Below are 22,297 nucleotides of genomic sequence, written 5' to 3'. Positions count from 1 at the left end.
GGGATGTATCCCTGGGAAGAAACAGCTTTCCGGAAATATTTAGACTCATTAAAGGATTAACATTTAACAAAGTGCTTTGGGCCTTTTTCTGAATTTTGAAAGAAAGATTTCATTCCCTAAATTTGAGTTTTATTATCCAACATTAACTTTTGAGAATGAAATGATGAGAAACAAAAGTGGTGTTAAACATTTTCAAACAACTCTGGAACATTTATTTTACAATTAATGAGTCATTTGAGAAACTGTTCTTGAATTACAAATTTAGCAAAATAAGGTCATCCATATGGGCATTTTGACATCCACTGACAGACATTCAGGCAACTTCTTTAAGAATAAAACTTCAGGGTTAAAACGTGGATGCATTTTGAAGACTAGGGATGTAGGATATAGAAATGTCTAATTTTGTATGTCCAAAATTATAATAAGTAATTATAAGTATAATTCCAATAACATATAAATCTACATAAAAGGTCAGACTTTATAGTTCATGATGTTCATGATGACTGGACCTCAACAGCAATGGATAAAATCAAACTTAGTTTCATTTTTTATTTTTTTTGAAAGCCAAAAAAAGTACAAGTATCTACATGAAAACAATCAGCTGCACTATCTGCTGAGAAAAGATAAAAAGCACTTTTGTAACAAGCAGAAATATTATTCAAGGCTGTACAACACACCAAAAAACAAGTCTATAGTACAAATTCCTGTAGAAACCTGGTCAAAGTGCTGGTGCATATTGACAGAGCTGACAAAACACTGACAACTTTATCTTTTTTTTTTAGGCAACAAATATGTCAAATACAAAAACCTAAATGGTTTAAAAAAAATACAAATGCAGCATAATACAGTGATTGTTTTATGATAGCTAACAAGTATGTCCTGATCATAAACTGGGATAGTAAATGCTAATAATATGCATTAAATAAAAGCAAAAAAACAAACAAAACAAGGCTAGCAAGCTACCATTAAGCAGATGTGCCATCTAACTAAATGTAATTAATTGAGTAAACTGGTAAACAAACAGAAGCATTACTGACCTCAGCTCTGAAACAAACTGCTGCTGTAATATTAGCATGCATTTCATTCAAAACTCCACATTACCATCCATAAGCAGCACAGCTAGCACATTAGCATAACTTAAGGTGGTTCAATGAAGCAAGTAAACAAAAATATTGATCAACGTGAAGCACAAAATGTTGCAATTTGCTATCCAAAATCACGTAAAATACTTTGAATAGAAATGCAACAAATTTAAACATCCAGTAAAATAACAAAAAATAAGAATATATCCCAGAGGCACAAGAGGGATTTGGGACATTGGTGTCATGTTGTGCTAGGGAATAAGGATGGCTTTGCAGGGGGAAAAAAAAAAAAAAGATGAAAAGGTACAGTTATTCAATTCACGGTATCAAACCTTCCAGCATGGCATGAAGGCACAGATTAGAGTCCAAAAACTGGATCCAACATGGCAGATCTGCAGTGGGTCAAAGGCTGATTGCTTATATTTTATGACCATCAACAATCTGCCACGCCTGAGTGAAAGAAATCTGTTACTCTTTTACAACCAAAATCCTGAACTACTTTCTAACATGAACAAGAGCTGTGCAACAAATTTATGCGGCAACAGATTCCTTCAAAACCGTCAGAGCTCTGCAGGGAAGAGGCACGTCCACCGGTGAGAAACTAAAGCAGAAAGTCTGTACATTAACAAACAAGGCACTTTATTTCCAAGCCCAGAAGATGGACCAATACATTTAGATAAAGATTCAATAGATGATTCAGTCTCTAAGTCATTACAGTGAAATAAGTCTGTAAGTAACAGCATTTATTCCATCAGAAAAAAAACATATTACGATCAGTATATCAGACATTTCAAAGAGCACATTGATCAGGTTACGTTTTGGCAGAAAAGAAAAAGTGAAAATGTATAATATAGAATTTCCAAAGCTTAAAGCTAACTGACATCAAAATTGGATTTGAGAAACTGGTTTTAGCTTCTCATATAGTATAATTATTGTTGAGTTTTACCACTGTTTATGAAGTATTTGAAGTATGAAACAATGTTTTGCAAAAACATAAGAAATAAAGCTGCGAGTTTTAGCTTTGTGCTGGTTATGAGTTCGGAGATGTTACCATGCTGGAAACATTAGAAAACTAAGTTTAATCCAGGATGACCTGATATTTTAAGGCATTGAATCCCCTTTACCTGTCAGCTCGTATCAGAGACTGATTGGCTTTCTCCTTTCTCAGTTAAAGAAACCACTACAATGCAATGAAATACAAAAAAAAAAAAAAAAAAAAAACACCTGTACAACTCTAAGCAGAATGTGCTCACAGTCTCAAATCCACCAGCCTGTGTGACGGCACACACATTCAGCCAGACGGACAAATTGTGTCCCATTTTTAACATCCTGCCCTGATCCGTTTGCTGTGCTGCTCCAGAGACTTTAAACCGGATCCCAGACGGTTGACAGCTCAGTCCGAGTCTCACACCCCGAGCAGTAAACCAGGTCAGATAATTCAGAGTCCCGCCTCGAGACTCGTGTGTGTGTGGTCAGGGTCATCTGGGGGCGATCTCCTGCATCATGGCGGGCAGGTGGATCCCTGGACATGAATCTCTGTGTCTCAGTTTGAACATCAGCTGCTCTTTTTCCTGAGAAAGATTCTGGTTTACTGCCATCTGTCTCTCTAGCGCCACCTTCAGGTCCTGCTGCTCCCTTGAAAACTGCCTAGAAAACAGATAAAGGAAAATTACCAACTGTTTAAAATAATTTTTTTTGGTTGTATTCTGATCATTTTTGCACAAAGTCTATTTTGATAAACTTCTCCTTGATAAAAATTAGTGAAGTTAATAAACTTAGAAAAAATTGAAACTCATCTGTTATAGATTCTTTACATTCGGTGCAAAGTACTACTACAGAAAACCCAAAATTTAGTGTCCTCAAAATGTTACACAAAACTAATAAAAAAATGATGTATAATACATAAATGTTATGCTAAGACTGACTCAACATCTGGTCAGCAGAAAGTTAGTGACAGCAAACACAAAGAGGGGAAACCACAAATGAAAATTGCTAAAGCATTTGGCCGTTCACAGAGCTGGATCAAAGTATTTTAATGGAAAATCAAAAGGAAGGAAAAACTGTGGTAGACAAAACTGCTGAAGAATTTCTTTTTATTTCCTAATGTATTTACATATTTATATTTAAATGTCTACCTTGAGAGCAAAGTGGAACAAATATAAAATTTACACAAAAAAGAGCCTTTGTGTTCCAAATAAATAAATTAAGGTTTCCAATATGAAACTGTGATTATTAACTGACAAGAGACAAAGCTGTTGAATCCTCTTCAATACAAATGTTCTTGTTACTTTAGTTGGAAGTTGGCCTGGCCAGCAGATGGCCCCATATTTACACTTACTGAATGAGGGTCTGGCAGTTGTCTATCCGGACCTTCAGGTCCTCGTTCTGCTGCAGGACGTGGACGATCTGGTCCTCCAGAGACAGATTCTTCTCCACCTGAACAGAGGAAAACCAAACATCTTCAGTGGGACCTTCAAGAGCTCAAGGAGTTCCAGTCTTATAACTCTTCGAACCTACCAGCTCATCCATCTGCTGCAGCTTCCTGTTTTGCTCCTGCACACGCTCAGCCTTCATCTCAATCACAAACAGCAAAGACTCCTGCTCAGACTCCCAGAATGCACCTGGGCTGCCATGTTCCTGAGCAATATTGAATATTTTTAAGTAAAACCTTAAGAATTCTGTGCTTTATTTCCTCCAGCTGTGTTCAAAACTACCTGAATATTTCTTTGCAAATTCTTTTTAAAGGTCGACTCTTCAACTCGTTTCTTCAACTCGTTGTAGACCTGCAGCTCAGCCGTTAACTGCTCCACTTCAGCCTTCAGGTAGAGAACCATTACAAACACAAGTAGAGAAAGTTAGTGAGAACAGACACGGTTTCACGTGATAATACACAGTCATCTCCAGAGATATTTTGCTGTCCTGCCTCTTTAACTGGCCTGGTGGGTGTTATGATTCAGTCACAACAAATCTCCCTAAAAATCATAATGACTTCATTCATATTCATATCTGAATCGAGGTCATATCTGAATACTAACAGTATTCCCTTTAAATCAAAGTCTTGACTTTCCCTTTTTTATTTTATTCTTCTAATAATTTCTATCTTTTTATTAATTAGAAAAAAAACTAAACAAAACAATGTTCCATGTCAATTCTTCAATCTTTTCTGTTTTGCAAGTTAATGTAATTAATGGAAAGTAAGAATTCATATTTAAGATAGAATAATTTCAATTAAAAAGCTACAAGATTTTATTTAATCTTTGAAAACCACTGATAGTGGGTTATAAACACTACCATCTTTATTTTTTTTTCATATTCTGACATTTAGCTTTACCAAAACCTCAATATCAAAGAGGCTTTGTGCCTTTTGTATTCACACAGTTACCTTGAGGATCTCTTCAGCCGCATGAAACCTTTTTGTCAGTTCAGTTTTCTCCTGTTCATGTTTGGTCTGCAGCTCTGCAAGAAACAACAAGACGTTTATTTTCAGTAGCATCACATGATAAAATACACCATGCAAACATTGTACTGTAAAATGGGTTTCCGTACTATTTTCACAGACGTGAAGGGGTGTGGGAAAAGAAAAAAAAAAAACTCCAAGCAGAAACTTTTCAGATAGAAATTTGAAGGGTGTCAATGCAGCAACTCTCTGAAAATCCAAAATCAACTTCCTTTTGTTAGTTCCACAAAAAAAAAAAAAAAATGTGATGATGAATTTATATAAGAATGAATATGCTGCTGAGTAATGTTAGAGGGCCTGGTTTCTATGGTGATTCTCTCCTTTTAGGAATCGGGGGAGCGTGTGTCATCACTTTATCAGGCAAGAAGAGAGAATAAACGTCACGCCTCAAACAGTCCCTGCCTGAAAACTACAAATTATAAGAAACATATTTCTTAACCAAGGGTGGAAAAGCCTTCTGGCAGCGACGCAAGTACATATTTATCTCTAAAGCTGCTCCAGGTGGGAGCAGCTGAGACCTGAAATGTCTTAAAAAGACAATTCAATCTCAGTTTGGAAAAAAAAAAACTCAAGAGTTGAAATATACTTGCTGTGAACTAGAGTTTGGGATTAAATACTCTGTATTGTGAGACAGACAAAACAAACTACCAAAGCCACGAGAGGCGCGGAGGTAACAACAGACAAAACACCTTTGAGTCAATGCAGAGGGTTTCCATTTAAAGATTAAACAGTGGATATGAAAGTAGTGTCTGAATAGTTCAAGTGATCAAAAACAATTTGTGGCATTACTCTTGAATGAACATTTAATGGTCAAATGAAAAAAAAAAAAAAAGCGAAAAAAAATGTACATTTATGCAAAAAAAAAAAAAAAAAGCCCATCTTTCTCTGACAGGTCTGTTTACAGGTTAATTGTCATTTCTCCTGTGATGTGTGGTCCAAAGGAAGCTGCGCTTTTTTCAGTGGTGTGACTAATCTTCAATTACAGTCCACAAAGAACATTTTTGATGCATGTTTTTTCTTATTTATCATGTATATATTTTTTGTTTCTGCTGTGTGATGAGTAGTGAACCACAAATAGTGACGGAGATGGAAGAAAGTCACGCAGGAACTATGGAGGAATTCTCATGCATTCCTACACGAGACAATTCAAATAAACACAAAGAAGTGTTAACATCCACCCACACGACGGCTTCACAAAGTATTCCCAAAAAATGTGAACCGACAGCCCAGACGTGAAAAATCCACCCCGAGAGGAATGCAAACGGAGAGCAGGACAAATGAATGAATGAAACAAAAACCGTGACACAGTGAATGTTTACCTTCAACATGCCTCTCGTGTTCTTCTACGGCTGATTTACTTTTGCGTTCATGCAGAACGTTCAGATCCGCTGTCGTCTCTGTTCTCACCTGCAGAACCGGAGATGAGTCAGTTCCACGACAGAATGGAAGACGGGAGGAAAAAAGAGGGGAAAATTGTGAGTTATACTATGAAACTGCACAGCAGAAGGCATCTAAGCATCTTTTAAAGCAATCTGGATTAATAGTTCTTTTTCATTAAACTTTTTTGCTAGAAGGGTTATTTAAAAACTTGAGAAAAGCGGACAAATTAAGTGACAAAATACAAAACGGACCCAGTGATTACTGCTGAATCAGGGTTTTATTTTTGTCCGGGTCAGAGCGAGGACGCAGGCAGACAGTAAAACGTGGCTGACAACATAAATCACATGCAGAGTAAACAAACTCCTGGCTGCTAACTCAGAAGATCACATGACTTAAGCTGCAGGATTACAGCAGCTTTTGATTACGGAGCAGAGTCAAGAGCTCCCAGCTTATTTTCTTGCATACAAACAATCCCATGAAAGGCAAAACTGAAAACTGTGACAGTCATGACAGGTTTAGAGAAGCAGAAGTCGCTACAACAGTTGAAATGATAAGGATCTTTTAAATTCAGGAAAAAGCCAACATGCTGAAAGAAGGAACAAAGGTGCATTAGTTCTGCCTATAAATTATAAAAGATCTGAAATAAAAGCTTTGTAATGCAGGGTTACCTTTACCTGACCATAAAAAAATGTAGCGCAGAGAAAAAATAGTTACCTCCTAAAAGACTTCAGTTTTTGCTTTTTTTTCCCTCAACACTTAAATGTTTCACTTCAATAAAAACTATTTTATATTAGACAAACATAAACTGAATAAATACAAAGCGCAGTTAACCAATGGTTGTTCCATATAAAGATCTAACTAATGTGGCCCAGTGCAGAAAGTAATTGCCTCCAATACCTGGTAGCTGGTTGCGCAATACTTGGCTGCAACAACATCCATCAAACATTTGCGATAACTGTCGCTACGTTTTTTAAATCAATGTGGAAGAAAGTCACACCACCAAAGTTTTGGGGCATTAATGGTATTAATTAGATTCACATCCAGACTTTAAATAGATCCCATTTTGATTTTTTTGGAGCCATTTAGAGGCTCTTGAGAGACCAAAACTTTCAAAAAGTTTAGATTTGCTCTGATCAGTCCACAGAATAATGTTCTGAATTTTGGGGGCAGGGGGCTCATAAAGATGTTTATGTTGCCCTCATAAAAACAGGGTCTTGTTTATTTGGGGGGAAGGGTGTGTGGAGAGGGGCTCAATCATGGTTTTGGTCTAGGAACTTCCCCACAGTTTGTTTCTTGTTAAATCTCCCACTGTGACTGAGGCTTACAGTGCTTTAAATGTTCCGGTTGTTTTGAGATCACCTGAATAAGTCGCCACTTGTTAGTTAGCTAATGCACCATCTAGTAGCTACTAACGGGACTGATTACACCCGTTATCCATTTGTAGACAATGACTCTTGATGACTCAGAATTGTAGACAATGACTATTGATGTAGTTGGTGGGAGGCCCAGAAGCCTTAGAAACTTTCCTTTTTCAGATTGAAAATGTCACACCACACAACGTTGTTTGTCAGCTGTTCTTCATTTCTCCTCATTGAGGTACAATATATTCCTACATTTATTTAAGCATGCCGTCAGACAGGTCCCGTTTAAGATATTTTTGATTCAACAGGTCTAACAATTAGCAAGTATTTTCAGTATCAATCAGTGTTTTCTCACCTTATCGAGGATGCTCAGAACAAGTGCGCACACGTCTTCGTCAGTGTGGTGTTTCAGTAGCTCCGCCCTCTCTGAACTCCCATTGGCTGAGAGCACTTCCTTTAAAATCTTCAGCTGCCACTCGAAACGCTCCAGCTGCTTCTCAAGACAAACATCCAGGTCACTAGACGAACGTTTACCTGCGAGGAAAAAAAAACCAGTAAGAAAAAAAATAAAAAATAAGCAAAGCTACTACCTTGTTCCCATGCACAGCTTATACACGGTCCTTACAGGATTAGAGAACCACTAGCCCACTTTAAAAAACAAAAACAAATGTTTGTAAAATTAAGACATAATAAACAAAAACATATGAAAGCAGTGCAGCTTCAGTTTGAAATATCTTCCACATACTAAACCAGTTTATAAAACATTATTCATGTTTTTGGTACCATCAAGTTCAACAATGAAATGATCAGTTAAGATATGAATAATAGGATTTTTAGATTAAAGCCAACATTAAAAGTCATTATAAACTTGCAAACAACCACACATACACACACAAAAAACTTAAATGTTCCAAACTTTCAACATCAGTCGTACACCATACAGTCAACACCATCTAAATCGTGTTCACTTGTGGGATAAACTTTTGTTTTATAGGAAGGTGGAAATGCATGCTTGTCTGAATTTTGAGAAAATCTTCTATTAGCGCCACCAACTGGTATGTTTGTTTTTCTGAATGTTTACCGAGGTCTGTTGGCTTCAGTTTGTTGGATAAATCCTGCAGTCTGTATTCAGCAGGTACAATTCTCGGTCTCAGTCATGAAACTAAAACCAGTCTGTTAGAGTGAACACCTGGTCTTTTCAAAATCTGTGATGACTGTGAAATGGTAAGCGGTAAGCAGCTTTGTACCTTATGAAGTCCAGAGGACGTGTTTCACAACAGTCATTCACTCATTCATGTGCACACTCCCCCACTGAAAATCTGTAATGCGTCACCTGGCTAACGGTAATAGCAGAAATACTTGTCATAAGTTTGACATTTACAGGATAAGAGAGGAAGGACAAGATCAGATATTGAGACATGCATATAATTTATTATAAATCAGCTTTCTTGAAGCAGAAATATAAGCTTTAGCAGAAGCTATCCATCATTTGCAGAAAACTAAACAACAATAAAAAAAAATCGAAATCAAGTTTTAACCTAAGCCTAGTTATCATCCTACAAATCAGTCATCAAAATTTCCAACAGCTCAGCCCTACATCACTCAGGAAAGGATCCTGACTGTAATTGATTACATTATGAACATGAAGGGACATGACTTTAAACACACAAACACACACACAGATCATTCATTTCCAATGACGTCGTCTGTTTTGATGAACCCAGTAAGCCCAACAAAAACTGTCACAAACTCAAGTAGAGCTGTTATTATGACGGTACAACGCTGAACATGAACTGGCAGAGTTAATTTAAAATACGTGCAAACTTAAAAGACTTCAATCTAAAACATGAATCTTAGATGGCATTTAAACAGAGGAAACTCCCACTGCTATTTAAATTAAATAGTATTTTTCTGATAATCCCAGAACAAAGTGAGGTGGAAACAGGTCAGAGCCTGTCTGCAAGTGAGCTAATGGCCTCAGTAGACTTTATTCTGAAAGATATACAGACCAAGAGTTGCTCCTTTTAATGTGAACATAGGAGAGAAAACACTTCCTAATAAATCTGTGTTTAAACTGGAATACGGTGTACTGTAGAAACAGATATACAAGCCGTTTCTTTCTGCGAACATGCAGCAGCTGATTCATGGCATGACGACAGAATGTCCCGTCTGAAATGAGTGGTTTCTGCGCTGTCGTCTAAACTGCTCATAAACAGCAGGAAGTTAGGAAACGAGAGAAGCTTAACTGACTGTGAGTCACATTTCACTACAGATGGTTCAGGCTCCCACAGCCCAGTTAAAACACACACACAAAGAAGAAAAAAAAAAAAAAAACACTCACAGGTTGTTTGGTAATCATTTTCACTGTTCACTAATAAGAGGGATTTTTTTTTAAACAAATGTTGTCCAAAGGCTTCCAATTTCCAACCTTTGCATTTACATGTTTTTAAATATATCAGTTCATCTTTAAGCCTTGGTCTTACAGGTACATTAACTCTTTTAGAAGAATCTATTTCCCACAATAAAATCCCTAAAACATAAATTTCAAAATATCAATACCTGTGATGATTACAACTCAAATAACTAACTAAAATGTGTCAAACCTGATACACTTGGTACCAAGTTTGATACAGTTGGTATAAAAGTGTGTCAAACTAAAACACAAACATGTACCGTGGGAGTTCTCAAAGAAACAGGAAGTGAAGAAGGTAAGCGAAGTGAAACAGTCAGAAGGAAACCACATTCTGAAACGATCACATTGAAGTCTTGGTGGAAGGAAGATTCACGCTCTGTCAGTTCTAGGCTATAATATACAGCGTCATTTTTTTATTTACCAAAAAACTAAACCAGAATGCAGACAAAGTGAGAACAAAACCCAGGAGCTAGTAATATAGTCACAGTATTCACCTCAAGAAACATTTTGGAAGTGAGCTTACACAATGTCAGGAAGACAGCATTAGCAATTAAGGGCACAATTCACACTAGCCCTGTGTATTCCACTCTAATCAATAGTTTGCTTGCCTATAAGGTCTGAGTCATTTGGAGAGGTAAGAATGCACAATCAAACTCTGATGTGGATCAAGAAATCCAACTCTGATCTGCTTAAAAACCTCGGTCTCTGCTCTGTTGAAGTGAAATCCGGCGTGGTTCAGATATGTGAATGTCAAGCGGACCAAAGACCACTCCAAAATCAGAAAGCTGACTATAGGGCAGGGCATTTTGGGTAAATACAACCAAAACAAATGCACACGTCCAACACTAGAAGGAGAAATGGCTTGTGGTCTTTTACAAACAACAAAAGAGAAATCCTACAACTACTAAAAGTTTATGCTAAGCCATTTTTTGTTTACATTTTGTGAAGAAGGACGTTGCACTCTTATGTCTTCTTCAGAGGTTTCTGTATCATTTCTCGCAGTGGTTCTTGGTGCAATGCCACCGCAGACAAATGGAAGTACACAGGCTTTTCAAAGGGTTTGGATTATTTGACAGTGCAGTGTCAGAGCAGCTGAAAATGTAAGAAATGTTGCTGTTTAGGTCCCCAGTCAAACCAAGTCTACCAGACTATCAGGTATGAAAACAATCTGAGAGAAGTGAAAAATAACTTCTAAATTAGCTGGAAAGGATAATGAGGTCATTATCATGTTTAGCCAAAATGCTCAAAAACATTTTTGAACCTGAACCAAGCTGTCATGAACAGTGGTGGTTGAGGGATGCTGATGGCAGAGTGTACTTGAGTTTATCTTAAAGCAACAGCACTTGGATGCCTTGTGTCATAAAGTCGAACATGGATTCTCCGTGTACCACAGTGTTCTACAGTCAAATATAAGGCCGTCTGTCCAACAGCAAAAGCTTGTAAGTGTCCTGCATAAAGTGCAATCAACAGAATGAGTAAAACACATAAGAATCGAGGTGTTGCAATAGCCTAGTCAAACTCCAGACATCAACCTGTCCGAAATGCAATGTTCAGCCTTAAAAGAGCTGTGAATAAACAAATTCCTGCAAACCCAAAGAACTGAAGAAATGTCGAGAAGATGAGTGGGCCAAAATTCTTTCACAACGTGAAAGAATGTGGGAGGCTGGAAACGTCATCCAGGAAATTATTGCTGCTCAGTGAGAATCAACAAGCTGCTGGATAATAGGATGAACTTAATTTTTTCTCACACCAATTTCCTGTTTTTGTTGAGATTTTTCTTCTGTAAATAATGAAGCAGTGTAATGTTCCTCTAAGCTTAATTTAACACCTACTGAAGAACAGATGACTTTAGTTTCGTCTTGAAACATCAGACCATCAGAAGTTAAAGAGCATACTTTATTTCACACCTCATGTGTTTGGATACGACACCTCCCCTACCAGATGGAAACTCACCTCCTTCATCTTGACGGCTGCTGTCCTTCTGCTTCTTCTCTCCTTTCTTGCCTTTGCTCTTTTTCTGCAGAGAAAAAAAATGGAAGATGTCCAAGTTAAATTTATTTTTCTCTTTTGAGACTCTTTACTTTCCACAAGTCTTCTGCTCACAGCTGTAAAGATGGACCAGTTTTGACAGAAAGTGATCATAAATCAGATAACCATCAGCAGTGTGCTGTCAGCAAGATACAAATCTGCTGGTGTTTCACAATTGAAGCCGGCACATTTTACACTAAGACGAAATGTTTCCACTGTGCCCTAAGAAATACAGGATTCCCAGATTCAAAATGGGGACAATGTTGTGCAAAAAATACTGTTATATAAGGTGAAATGCAATCATCCATCCATAAATTACTATAGAAGAGCTTATCTGACATTGGATTGCAGAGCTAATAGGTATATAAAGGGAACAGAGATCCCAAGGAGTTCCCATGGAAGAAAGGACATGTAGTCTTTCTAGAAAGTTCTGTGTGTTCCCTTTGGTCTCCCGCTTTCAGAAAGTACTAGAAAACTTTCAAAAGGAGGCACATAAAAACCATCCTGAAGAAATAACTCACTCCAGTCCATTTCATATAAAGGAACTTTATTCATAACTCCACCTGGATGATGGAGCTCCTTTTAGTAACTTCTACCCAAGATCTTGTTTCAGTCATGATCCATGTCGCTTGTCCGCTATGAAGGGCTGGAACATAGATTGACCAATAAATTGAGAGCTTCACCTTTCAAGATACCTTCTTCTTCATAGCAACAGATCAGAACAACCCCCTCAGGAGCAGACGAAGCTCTGATCAGTCAATCAATCTCACTGATTCCATATTGCGGAAAAGAAGGCATCCAGTTTGGAAACTGGGGGTCTTATCTTTGTGAGGTGATTCAAAACTAGAAATAGAGAAGAGCAAGGAGCTCATTACTGCAGATGAAGCCATGATTAATCTAGGAATCGTCCACCAAGATTCTTTAACTCTTGATGCAGAGACTAAACTTTCAACTTGGAAGGTCTCTGCACATCCTAAAGGTTATAGCTCAAAGACATCAACAGAACTGCATCATCTACAAAACACTTAATGTAATCCTGCTCATAAATACAAAACAGAATTGAGACCAGGAGCAGCCCTGGAGGAAATCTGCAAGATGACTGAGCTTCTCTCATTTTGGGAAATGAGGGAACTACAGAACTGCAGACACAGTTCTGTATGAAGATACTGTATAGTGGTCTGTAAAAGCAACTCCAGCAAACCTGGCATTGTATGTACTGTGATACAGTTATGACTGGACATTGAACTGAACTACCATTACTGACATTCTAAGAGTTCAAAATACATTTTATGAACTGACGAAGCATGTTAGAGAGTCACCCATAGATCTGTTTTAGTTAATTTAAGCATAAAAAGGTATTTCAGGATGGAAATGTAATTTGATCACAGTGCATCCAGGATGATCCACTCAAAGAGAACCTGAACAGAACTGCTCTCAATCATTTAACCCCAACAAACTAAAGACTAATGTTCAGCTGGATGAGCAGAATAAGCCCTGATCCTCAGAACAAGAGTAGGAGGTTTCTAATTGTGCTCCACATGAATGAAGCTGTAACTTTCCCTCTTTTACTGAAGCATTATGTAACCTCAGTGGCTGCATGACAACAGACCACTGTTTGTGTTCTAGCTGCTGGCTTTCAATGACTATATCTAACAAATGCAATAGAAATCACAATATTAAAAAAAATAATTACTCTATTACAAAAATGACCTGGAATCTTTATTACATAGCCCAGTTTATGTTTTGTAAGAATCTTTACATAAATTATCGGACTAATGAACCATTATTTCAGTGAGAGAATAATTTAGTATTTGTATTTTTAATGGCCTCGTCATAATCTGCCTTTGGGATGTTACCATAATGCTCATGGCGTCTCCAAATGTTGAGGAGACACTGATGGGTAGCAGGTTTCTTGAAAAAAAATGTCTCTGAACAATCAATCATTATAATAAGTCCTATATGAACATTATATGAACTGATTCAGAATGTATCATACCAAGATGGACTATTTGTTTTTGAAACATTTGATCTTAAACAAATGTGCAAAAGGTTGTCGACTACAGGGTAGAAACAGGGAAAATCAACACATCAGCTGAACAGGGGATTACATCAACGCCTAAAGCTCCTGATCATTACCAGATATTCTCAGTAGCTAAAGGTCAGTGGATCAGCAGGAAAAAAGCAACAACTGTACATGGTGATAGCACTGTTATCTAGATACCACGTTTGATTTCCTATTTTTAACCCATTTTAAGTTTACACAACGTTGCAAATCTAGACAGCTCCTCTGTCTCCCAGTCCAGACTCCAATGAAGACGTTGTTGATCTGGATTACTTCAAGAAATAAAAGAAGATAAACATGATAGATATTGATGACTAAAACCCATCCAGCTCTGCACTTTGTAACACAAACACAGTGAGGCGTGGATCCAAACACTCGCAGAAATCATCTCTCCAGTCAAACACAGAGAGGTCAAACAATCACACCTTAAACCTGCTGCTCCCCTCACACACTTACATAAACACTTTATTCAAACTGAGCTGGAACAATAAATATCTGTGGCTCAAACACATCGACGTGGAGAAAGAGAAGGAGGCGGAGGGAGAAGGTGGTGCTGAGGAGAAGCATGTGTTCTTGCAGGGGCCCTGGCCTTCATAAAGGCCGTAAATCTCAGCAGAGACTCTTCTGTTTCAGCAAAGCTTCGCCTTCAAGAACAAACCTCACCACACAGAAATGTACAGCTAAGAGCAGTAACCAGGCTGGGAGAACATCCAGCAGTCAGCTGATTGGCTTGTTTAAAAGCCATAGGTGGGGCTAAATTAAAACCATAATACTTTTAGAAAAAGCTAAAGATGTCAAAGATCCAAATAAATTCAACATAAAAAAATAATTAAAAAGTAATAAATCTACCAGAGAAACATTTCTATTCACTTAGTCTGGACTATTATATAACTGTAGTGGTCATTAAAAACAAGATCTAGCTTGTGCTTCTTACTAAAAACTAGACTTTAAAGTATCTAAACTTGACTTAACTCAATGCACATTAACTTCTAGAAATGAAACATGGCTAATAAACTTATCACAACATAAGCTTATCAGTCAATATCAATAATTATTTGTCTTTTTGTTTAAATATATTGCCAAACTAATGATTTGAGCTTTCCTGTTTTATCCACAGTTTTCACTTCAGCTTGTCTATTTTTAAGCAGTTATGAAGCACGAGGGAAAAACAGTAAACTGCTGTTGCAAAAGTGACTCAAGAGGTTGTTGCTAGGTAACCAAGGACAGAGCGAGTTAGTCGACGCCACCCATGATGTCACTAAACAAAATCGCTCTTCAAAAATAATCAGAATAGAAATTATTGAGCTCATTTTATTTTACCATGTGATTAATTGATTAATTGGTTAATAGGGCAGGCTTAGTCAAATGAAAACAGTAAACAGAACTTCCAGGCTAAATTAAAGTCTGAACCGCATCCTGCTGAGATCTGATGCATTAGCTCAGTGACTCAGAGGAAACGTATCACAAAGAAATAAAAACTCTGGCTCAGCTCACTGCGAGAGGTTTTACTGTTGGGTCATTAAGAGCTCATCGTAAGATGAGTCAAATATATCAAAGGGTGAGTTAAAATCGGAGCAGATCAAGCAGCAGCTTGGCTTCATTCACAGCTCCTTTTGAAGAATTACAAGGTCCCCTGTTATGACCGAACAGAAGCTCAGCACTTAGAGAATATCTGTGTGTGATTATTTTCAGAGTTTACTAGCAGTTATCTGCTCCATGATTATTAAACATCTGCTAAACAACAGATGTTCTGGTTCACAACTTGAGCTTCTGAGCCAGCATCATCACAAACTAACCAACATCTCCCTGCTGGTTGTCTGTACACAATCAGCAGTTCGGGTGTCAGAGGTTCTCACAATTAAATCCACTGTAAGAACATATTTTGAAGTAGGTGACTTCAAAAGATGAAAGACTTTTTGTTCCCGTTTTTCCCAAATATATTATGTAGGATTCAGACGCTGTTTTAGCAGTTATGTGCAACACTGCAAGCTAAAATTGGGGCTGTTTTCAGAAACAAATTTTTGCAGGTTTTTAAGGGGATCAAATCCTTGGTTTTAACACAACGTTCCCAAACGTCTGAGCCCTCAGTGAGTGCAGAGGACCCGAAGAGTTGTCGTCTTGCATTGAGGGAGAACGAAGAGGGGGAGCGACACGTTTCAACATGTAGACATCAGCACATCAGGGAGCAGCAGTGCATCTACTCTGGTTTCTGTTTTATTCTGAGAGGACAGCTGCTTTAAATTCTACATTTGCATGATTATTGCTTTAGCCACCCATATCCTCAAACTTACTGGTAGTTCTGTATGTTCTCTGAAAGGCAAAGCTTGGTATATTCATGGATGAAGATTGATCCTGTCTAGTTACCGCTTCTCCACATGAAGAGGAGTTAGCTAAAGTGGCTAATCTAAGCAGGATGTAACATAAGTCCTTACATTTGCATGTTTCCCAAGCAGAACCCAAAAAGACAGGACATCAGAAAAGATTCATGGCTTTCTGGAGGAACTGACTAAAGTTCAAACCAGACATGCATATTAACCTAAACTGACCAAGTACAGGGAAAGTTTAGTCTCATTTAATATCAGACAGTGAGAAAAAACAACATGTCTTTTATACTGTCTGTGTAAACATTTGGTTTCTACTGTATATATTCCTCGTGGTCAGGGAACGCCTTCAGATTTACCAGGAGGGATTATGTAAAGGGATCTCTGGAACCTGTTGCTACAGTTACCTGGCCTCATCCAAGCAGAACACAACAGATGGATAAATATTTGGATAGATGCACTTTAAAATGTTTAAACAAATAATAAAAAAACAATAAGAGTAAATTGTGGTAAAAGCATAAATTATCACAACTAAACACTTATTTTTAATTTTGTTTATCCATGAGTTGAGAAATAAAATGCTTTTGTTCACCTTTAGAAATGAAGGGCTTTTTAAAGCAAAGAGACTTCTCTGATGATAAATCAGAAAAAAATGACTTTCCTTTAGACATGTATCCTTTTAATGAGGACAAGTGAAGTGGTTCCATCATCAAAATATCTTTTTCTCAAAGGACAATATTGCAAGAAGATGGGTCAGTAGTACTGACAAAATTAAACATGGCTGCAAGACATAAACTTTGACTAAAACACCCACATATTTTTAGTTCCTCCATGTTGGATGATTAAGTCTGTATTCTCTCTAAGAAATGTCAAACTTCCTGTTTTGTTTGTTTCCTGTACTGAAGAGTTTCAAGGTCATCAATTAAGCCCAATACTCCAAACTTATTCATCCTGTTTAACTTTGAAGCTTTCAAGCTTCTTCTTCAAGCCCAAGTCTTGTTTCTCTTTAAACAATTTGGTGAGCAGCGACCCAAACAGAGACAAGAGATAGTTTTCAGGTTGGGAACAGTGACAACAGAATCGCATTCAAGGAACAAAAGCTGGACAGGTCTGAATCAACCCACAGTCTGCCAAGATTCATGTAAGATTTCTGCATTCTGTTTCTGTTTGGAAACCAGACAGACTGTACATAAATGCAATCCAAGAGGGATTAAACTTCCAGGCTGGAACTGTTACCTAAAGGTAAACATGTCTGATCAATACATGGTTTTCCAATGTGGTCCAGGTTGCTAACCCAAGGCGGACGTCAGTCTCCCTGACCTGACTGGACTTGAATGCACCAAAACCTTTAGGGTCACAGGGGCCTGACCTTTTTAAAGCAGGAGTGATGTGCACTGTGTTTACATCCAATATGTCAGAACTTATTTGGTCTGTTTCAAAGAATAATCCCGTTAAATCCACCAGGGTGGGACGATCAGCCTGTTGGACCGACCTGCTTCTGTTCTCAGCTTATCAAGGATTTACCCGGCTTTCCTGTTACACAACAGCTTCTGGAGACGGCTTCTCTGATGAAGAAATAAGTCTGGAGGGAGGCTAAGGGCTAAATTATCCCTTTTTGTTCTCTTCAACTGAAATCTTCCCGCTAATTGTCGGCTCTTAAGGTGTTGAAAAGATGAGGCTTTCCCTGGAAGACGTTGATTTCCTCTTTTCTTTAATTTACAACAGGTTGAATTGATTAGGAAACTACAAGATTATTTTCATTTATGCAACAAAGCAGCCATCTCTGAATAGTTAGTTTTGATGCATTAAATAAATAAGAAAACCTTTTTTTTTCCACTCAGTGTTTGACCTAAATTGTTCATTGATCAGTGATGATTAAAAAATAATCAATGGATTTTGATTTATTGGGGAATTTTTAGAGCAGGTCAACATTCATGCTCAATCATTCCAGACGTCAGATAACTGGATTATAAAATGTTAAAAACTTCAGCTGTTTTGATCAATCACATTCAAATAAGACTACCCAAGTTTAAAGAGTGTTGTGTTGGTTTCTGAACATTTTCTCTGTTTATTCCAGCTTCTAATCAACGTGCTCCAGAATAACATTCTGGAAACTCGGCACAGAAGCTCTCAAACTTATCATCATGAAGCAGATGTGCACAAAAGCCTCCAAGTGGCCAAATCAGTATGTCAACAAATCAAAAAAGGAGAAAGAGCATCTATCAGTGCAACCTTAAAGTGACAGAGACAAAAGTTAAACTTTTTGAACTCGAAGACAGATCCTCACAATTCACCGCCCAAAACAATTCTGTTCCAGAAAAATGCCTTTCCTTAAGAGATCTCCTGAGATTTCTGATGCATTGTTCCAAATCAAGCAGCTGTTCCCAATCTTACCCCTGCTCTCTCTTATCAATTTAGTCTGCATGGAAACATTCTTGATCTGACAAGCGTGGTCATTTCTCATCCAGACTACAGAAGCTTCCATATGGTATCCAAACAAAGTCTGTTCCTCCTTTAGGACAAACTGTGGAAAATCGTCGGTTTGTTTAGCGTTTCCAGATTTGGTTGAGAAATACAAGAGTTCAGGTGTGTGTGTTCCAACTACTCTCAGAGCAACATTCAAAGATGCTTAAAGCTTCAAAAACAAAAGCTGTTCATTACCTTTCCACAGAAAAGCAATTATTTTCATCCAACAGAAGAGAATATTTCTCCATCCATGTCTGACCTTTTGATCTGAATGCCAGCAGGGTCTGCAACAAGGCGCCGTTCACGAGGAACGAGACCGTTTTACTGCCTCCTGTTGATATTTCAGTGATTTCACCCTGAGCCCATCAGCAATAAACCTGAAGGGTTGAGTCGATCCACCCAGCAGAGGAAGATCATTTTAGCTGTTTGTATTCAAGATACAACCCACAGCTCCTAACCACAGAAGAGAGTTGAAATATTGATTTACTAGCAAATTAAAGGTTCGCGTTTTTGCTCGGCTATCTCTTCACCACAATAGACGAGCACTACAACCTCAATACAACAATCCCCAGCTCCATTCTGCCTCCACTCATAAACAAGCCCCAGAGGTACTAAAACTCCTCCACTTGGAGCAGTAACTCATTACAGCCCAAAGAGGAGAATACACACACTTTATTTTTATTTTTTTTCCACCTGAACACGATGAGCTCAGACTGCCAAGGTGCTAATCTTCGTTGCAGCTGCCTCACACTCTGCTGCAAAAATCTCTGGTACATGCTGGAGCTCTGAGCTGTGAAGCCAGCAGGATCACCTCAACTGTGCTAAAAAATATTGACAGTAAAGAAAAACAATACGCTCTAATCCACAGAAATATAGAATTAGTGAATTTGCATTGACTGTGGACTGAACTGTGACATTATTATGTAAAACGCTGGAGAGAAAGGCCTGTCTGGAAAGAAATACAAGAAGCTATTAGAGATGTAGCAATCAAGGTCTTACTAGCTAGTAACAAAATCTAGTTTTCCTTGAAGTCCGACATCCTGATTCCACTTTTGACCCATACGACGTTATTTTTTTGTTTCTGTGGACTGTTATCCACTAAATAAAAGAGGACAACAGATATTTTGATAGGAGTTACAGTTTTGAATACAACAGTAAATTGCAACTTTGTCCACAGTTTTGCATCAATGTATCAAACCCTAAACATTTCCTAAAACAAAGGTCTGATTTCTCAGGTCTCCAATCTCACATATAGCTGGGCCACTGGGCTCCAGAAGGAAGTAAACATGATCTAAAAAATACTTTTGAATAAAATGAAACCGATAGGAAGCTGTTTAAAGGAACAATGCAGTACTACAGATTGATGGAAGCAGTTCAATATCAGAAAAGATCCAAATAAATCTAAATCAAAGTCCGATTCTGCTACAACGACAGGTCCACGGGCCTAGTTTTGGACACCACATGGAGTCACTTTCTATCAATAACCAGAGGAGGACAGCAGCTGTCAAACTTCATGTTTTCCCTCTGAGAGGAGAAATTATTGCCAGGAGCCCTGCAGGCCAGGGTCTGCAAACCATGACAACTTCCTGTAAGAGTCTGGCATGAGGGTAGGAGATTGGAGAGCACGTTATCACCACTACAGATCCTTCAGAGGTCTTTAAAATCTGAAGAAGAGGACGACGTTTGGCTCAAAACTAGATTTTTCACTCCTCCATAGACCCAGGATCAAGTTAAGTATCATTCAGGTTCTGGCCACATGTAGTCCAAAGTGAGAGCTTGAGTTTTGGTTTGTTTTATGATTTATAGACTAAAAACAAGGCAGGAAAAAGCCCAGGTTGATGCAATGTATTTTACATCTTTATTTCTCACTTTTAAAATACCTCATCTCAAAATAATGCTGTCTTTACAGATTTTAGCGTACTTGTTGTGTCTGGAGTACTGATATGGAGAGGAGACTGGGGGGAGGCAGGCGTGGGAAAACCCTGAGATTCAAACACGAAGCTGATTGAAAACAGATGTTCACAGATCTTATGCCACATTTTATCTGCTGGACAGAAACCGACCAAAGCCTCCGGTATGTCCGCCTGGTTCTGGTTCAAATGAAGGTTGACATATGTTGGCTCAAACCGAGCTCTGGACGCCGCTTACCGGGAGCTGCAGCAGCCGCTGACCGCCCGCTAAGAAGCATCCTTCTGACAAACAACCCGAACTTCCCCCTGTTACTCTCCGCGGTGCTTTAATCCTTTGCAGCGGAGTTTCTCACCTTGCTGTGGCTGCAGCCCATTCCTCCACCACCTCGGAGCTCTGCTGTTGGCTTCTCTCCGGTGCTCCGTCCCGGTGCTCCGGATCTGCTGATGACAAACTTTCAAATTGAAGAAAAAAAAACTTGAACGCAGCGCGGTAGACACTGACCAAGGGGTGGGGCTTATCGTGGTGCATTTAAAGACACTCGGTAAATCTAAGTATTATACATTTATTTACGTATTTATTTTGTGTGCTTTTTATATTTGATGCCGAGCGGAGTATGATTTTTTTTCCTCCATCCTTTCTTTCTTTACTTTGTCTTTCATTCAGTCTGATTCTTTCATGTATGTTTTTAATGAATTATGTTATTTAATTTAAAGGGAAAGTATCACGGATTTTCCAGGTACATAGTGTCATTTTAATAGCACAATCAAGTAACTATGTTACCTTCAGTTGTTATAAAAATGCTATATATGTAAAATACAATTTAAAATGAATTTGACTTCATACTTTAACAAATTAAAATTTGACTTCTGTCTATCTAAAAACTCCTGCTCTTTGTGAAACTCTGCCTTCAGGAAGTCATCACATCACTCCTCTATTAACTTGTTTTCACCTGTATTGCACTAAGTAGCTCTTAAAATATGCCAAGAAGATGAGCAGTTCCACCAGGTGTTAGCTAATTGCTGCTGGCTAGTCTGAAGAAGCTAAGTGCAGAAGTCATGAGGGAGGAGGAACTGCTCTGTGAGGCTGAGGATCCAGCTGTGAGGAAGAGCTGCGCCTCAGTCCACCCAAACGTTTTGCACAACATTATGCATTGGCTGCTATAGATTAAAGAATTTCTTAAACATGCATAAAAAAAATAAATAAATCAATAAATCAAGGCAAGGTTTTTGATGATTGAATAACTTTATAACATGATATAAAGCTCACAAAAGTCGAATTTACATAACACCACCCTTTTGATATTTATTATATAAAATTTTGTCTGATTTGTATTTTTTATATCTGTTATTTTTTAAGCATATCTTCTTAGTCCTATTTAGTTTATTATTTACTTTGCTGTTTTGTTGTTTCCAGACTAATATCATTAATATTTTATTACTAGTTTTTCTTTATTCTAATGTCTTTCGTTCTGTTTATTTTATTTTTAAAATAGTTTTATTTATGGTATGAATTAATTTATTTTTTTCACGTTTTTACATAATTTATAGGTATTAGATTTTTTTTTCTTTGCATATTATTTATTTATTTATTTATAATCATGACTACTAATTCATTTGATGTTTGTTTGTTTTACTCACAAACTGTTTTTGATTCCATTTTGGTTATTATCTCCCCAGCCTCGATAGAGGCTTTTGTTATCTTTTGTTAAAGTTTTGTTATCTTTTCACTCAGCTTAAGTTCTTGTATTTGACCAGTTTTAGAAGAATGTATTTTGTTTGTTTTAAAAAAAAAACAAAAAACAAAACAAAAAATCTTT

At 37.7% G+C, this 22,297-nt stretch overlaps 1 protein-coding gene across 1 annotated transcript; it reads right to left on the bottom strand.

Annotated features, from left to right (window-relative positions):
- Positions 1 to 534: 534 nt before the first annotated feature.
- ccdc69 (coiled-coil domain containing 69) lies at positions 535 to 20,977 on the bottom strand. The gene is made up of 9 exons (XM_008420505.2): positions 20,834 to 20,977; positions 11,647 to 11,710; positions 7,636 to 7,814; positions 5,859 to 5,946; positions 4,465 to 4,538; positions 3,797 to 3,898; positions 3,600 to 3,719; positions 3,421 to 3,518; positions 535 to 2,729 (listed from the first exon to the last, which is right to left on the bottom strand). The coding sequence occupies exons 1-9, from the start codon at positions 20,852 to 20,854 to the stop codon at positions 2,561 to 2,563; spliced, it is 915 nt and encodes a 304-aa protein (XP_008418727.1). The 5' UTR covers positions 20,855 to 20,977; the 3' UTR covers positions 535 to 2,560.
- Between the last annotated feature and the right edge of the window lie 1,320 nt (positions 20,978 to 22,297).

Source organism: Poecilia reticulata, linkage group LG10 (assembly GCF_000633615.1).
Source record: "Poecilia reticulata strain Guanapo linkage group LG10, Guppy_female_1.0+MT, whole genome shotgun sequence".
Taxonomy (NCBI): Eukaryota; Metazoa; Chordata; class Actinopteri; order Cyprinodontiformes; family Poeciliidae; genus Poecilia; species Poecilia reticulata.
Note: the sequence above shows the minus strand (reverse complement) of the source record. Positions and strands in the feature narration are given on the sequence as shown.

What these genes read in the sequence shown, in the direction of transcription:
- ccdc69 (XM_008420505.2), bottom strand. Translation starts at nt 20,854, where the DNA reads ATGGGCTGCAGCCACAGCAAG. An exon ending in TGGGCTGCAGCCACAGCAAG is followed by an intron (nt 11,711 to 20,833) that starts GTGAGAAACTCC and finishes TTTTCTCTGCAG; the next exon opens with AAAAAGAGCAAAGGCAAGAA. An exon ending in CAGCCGTCAAGATGAAGGAG is followed by an intron (nt 7,815 to 11,646) that starts GTGAGTTTCCAT and finishes TTTTCCTCGCAG; the next exon opens with GTAAACGTTCGTCTAGTGAC.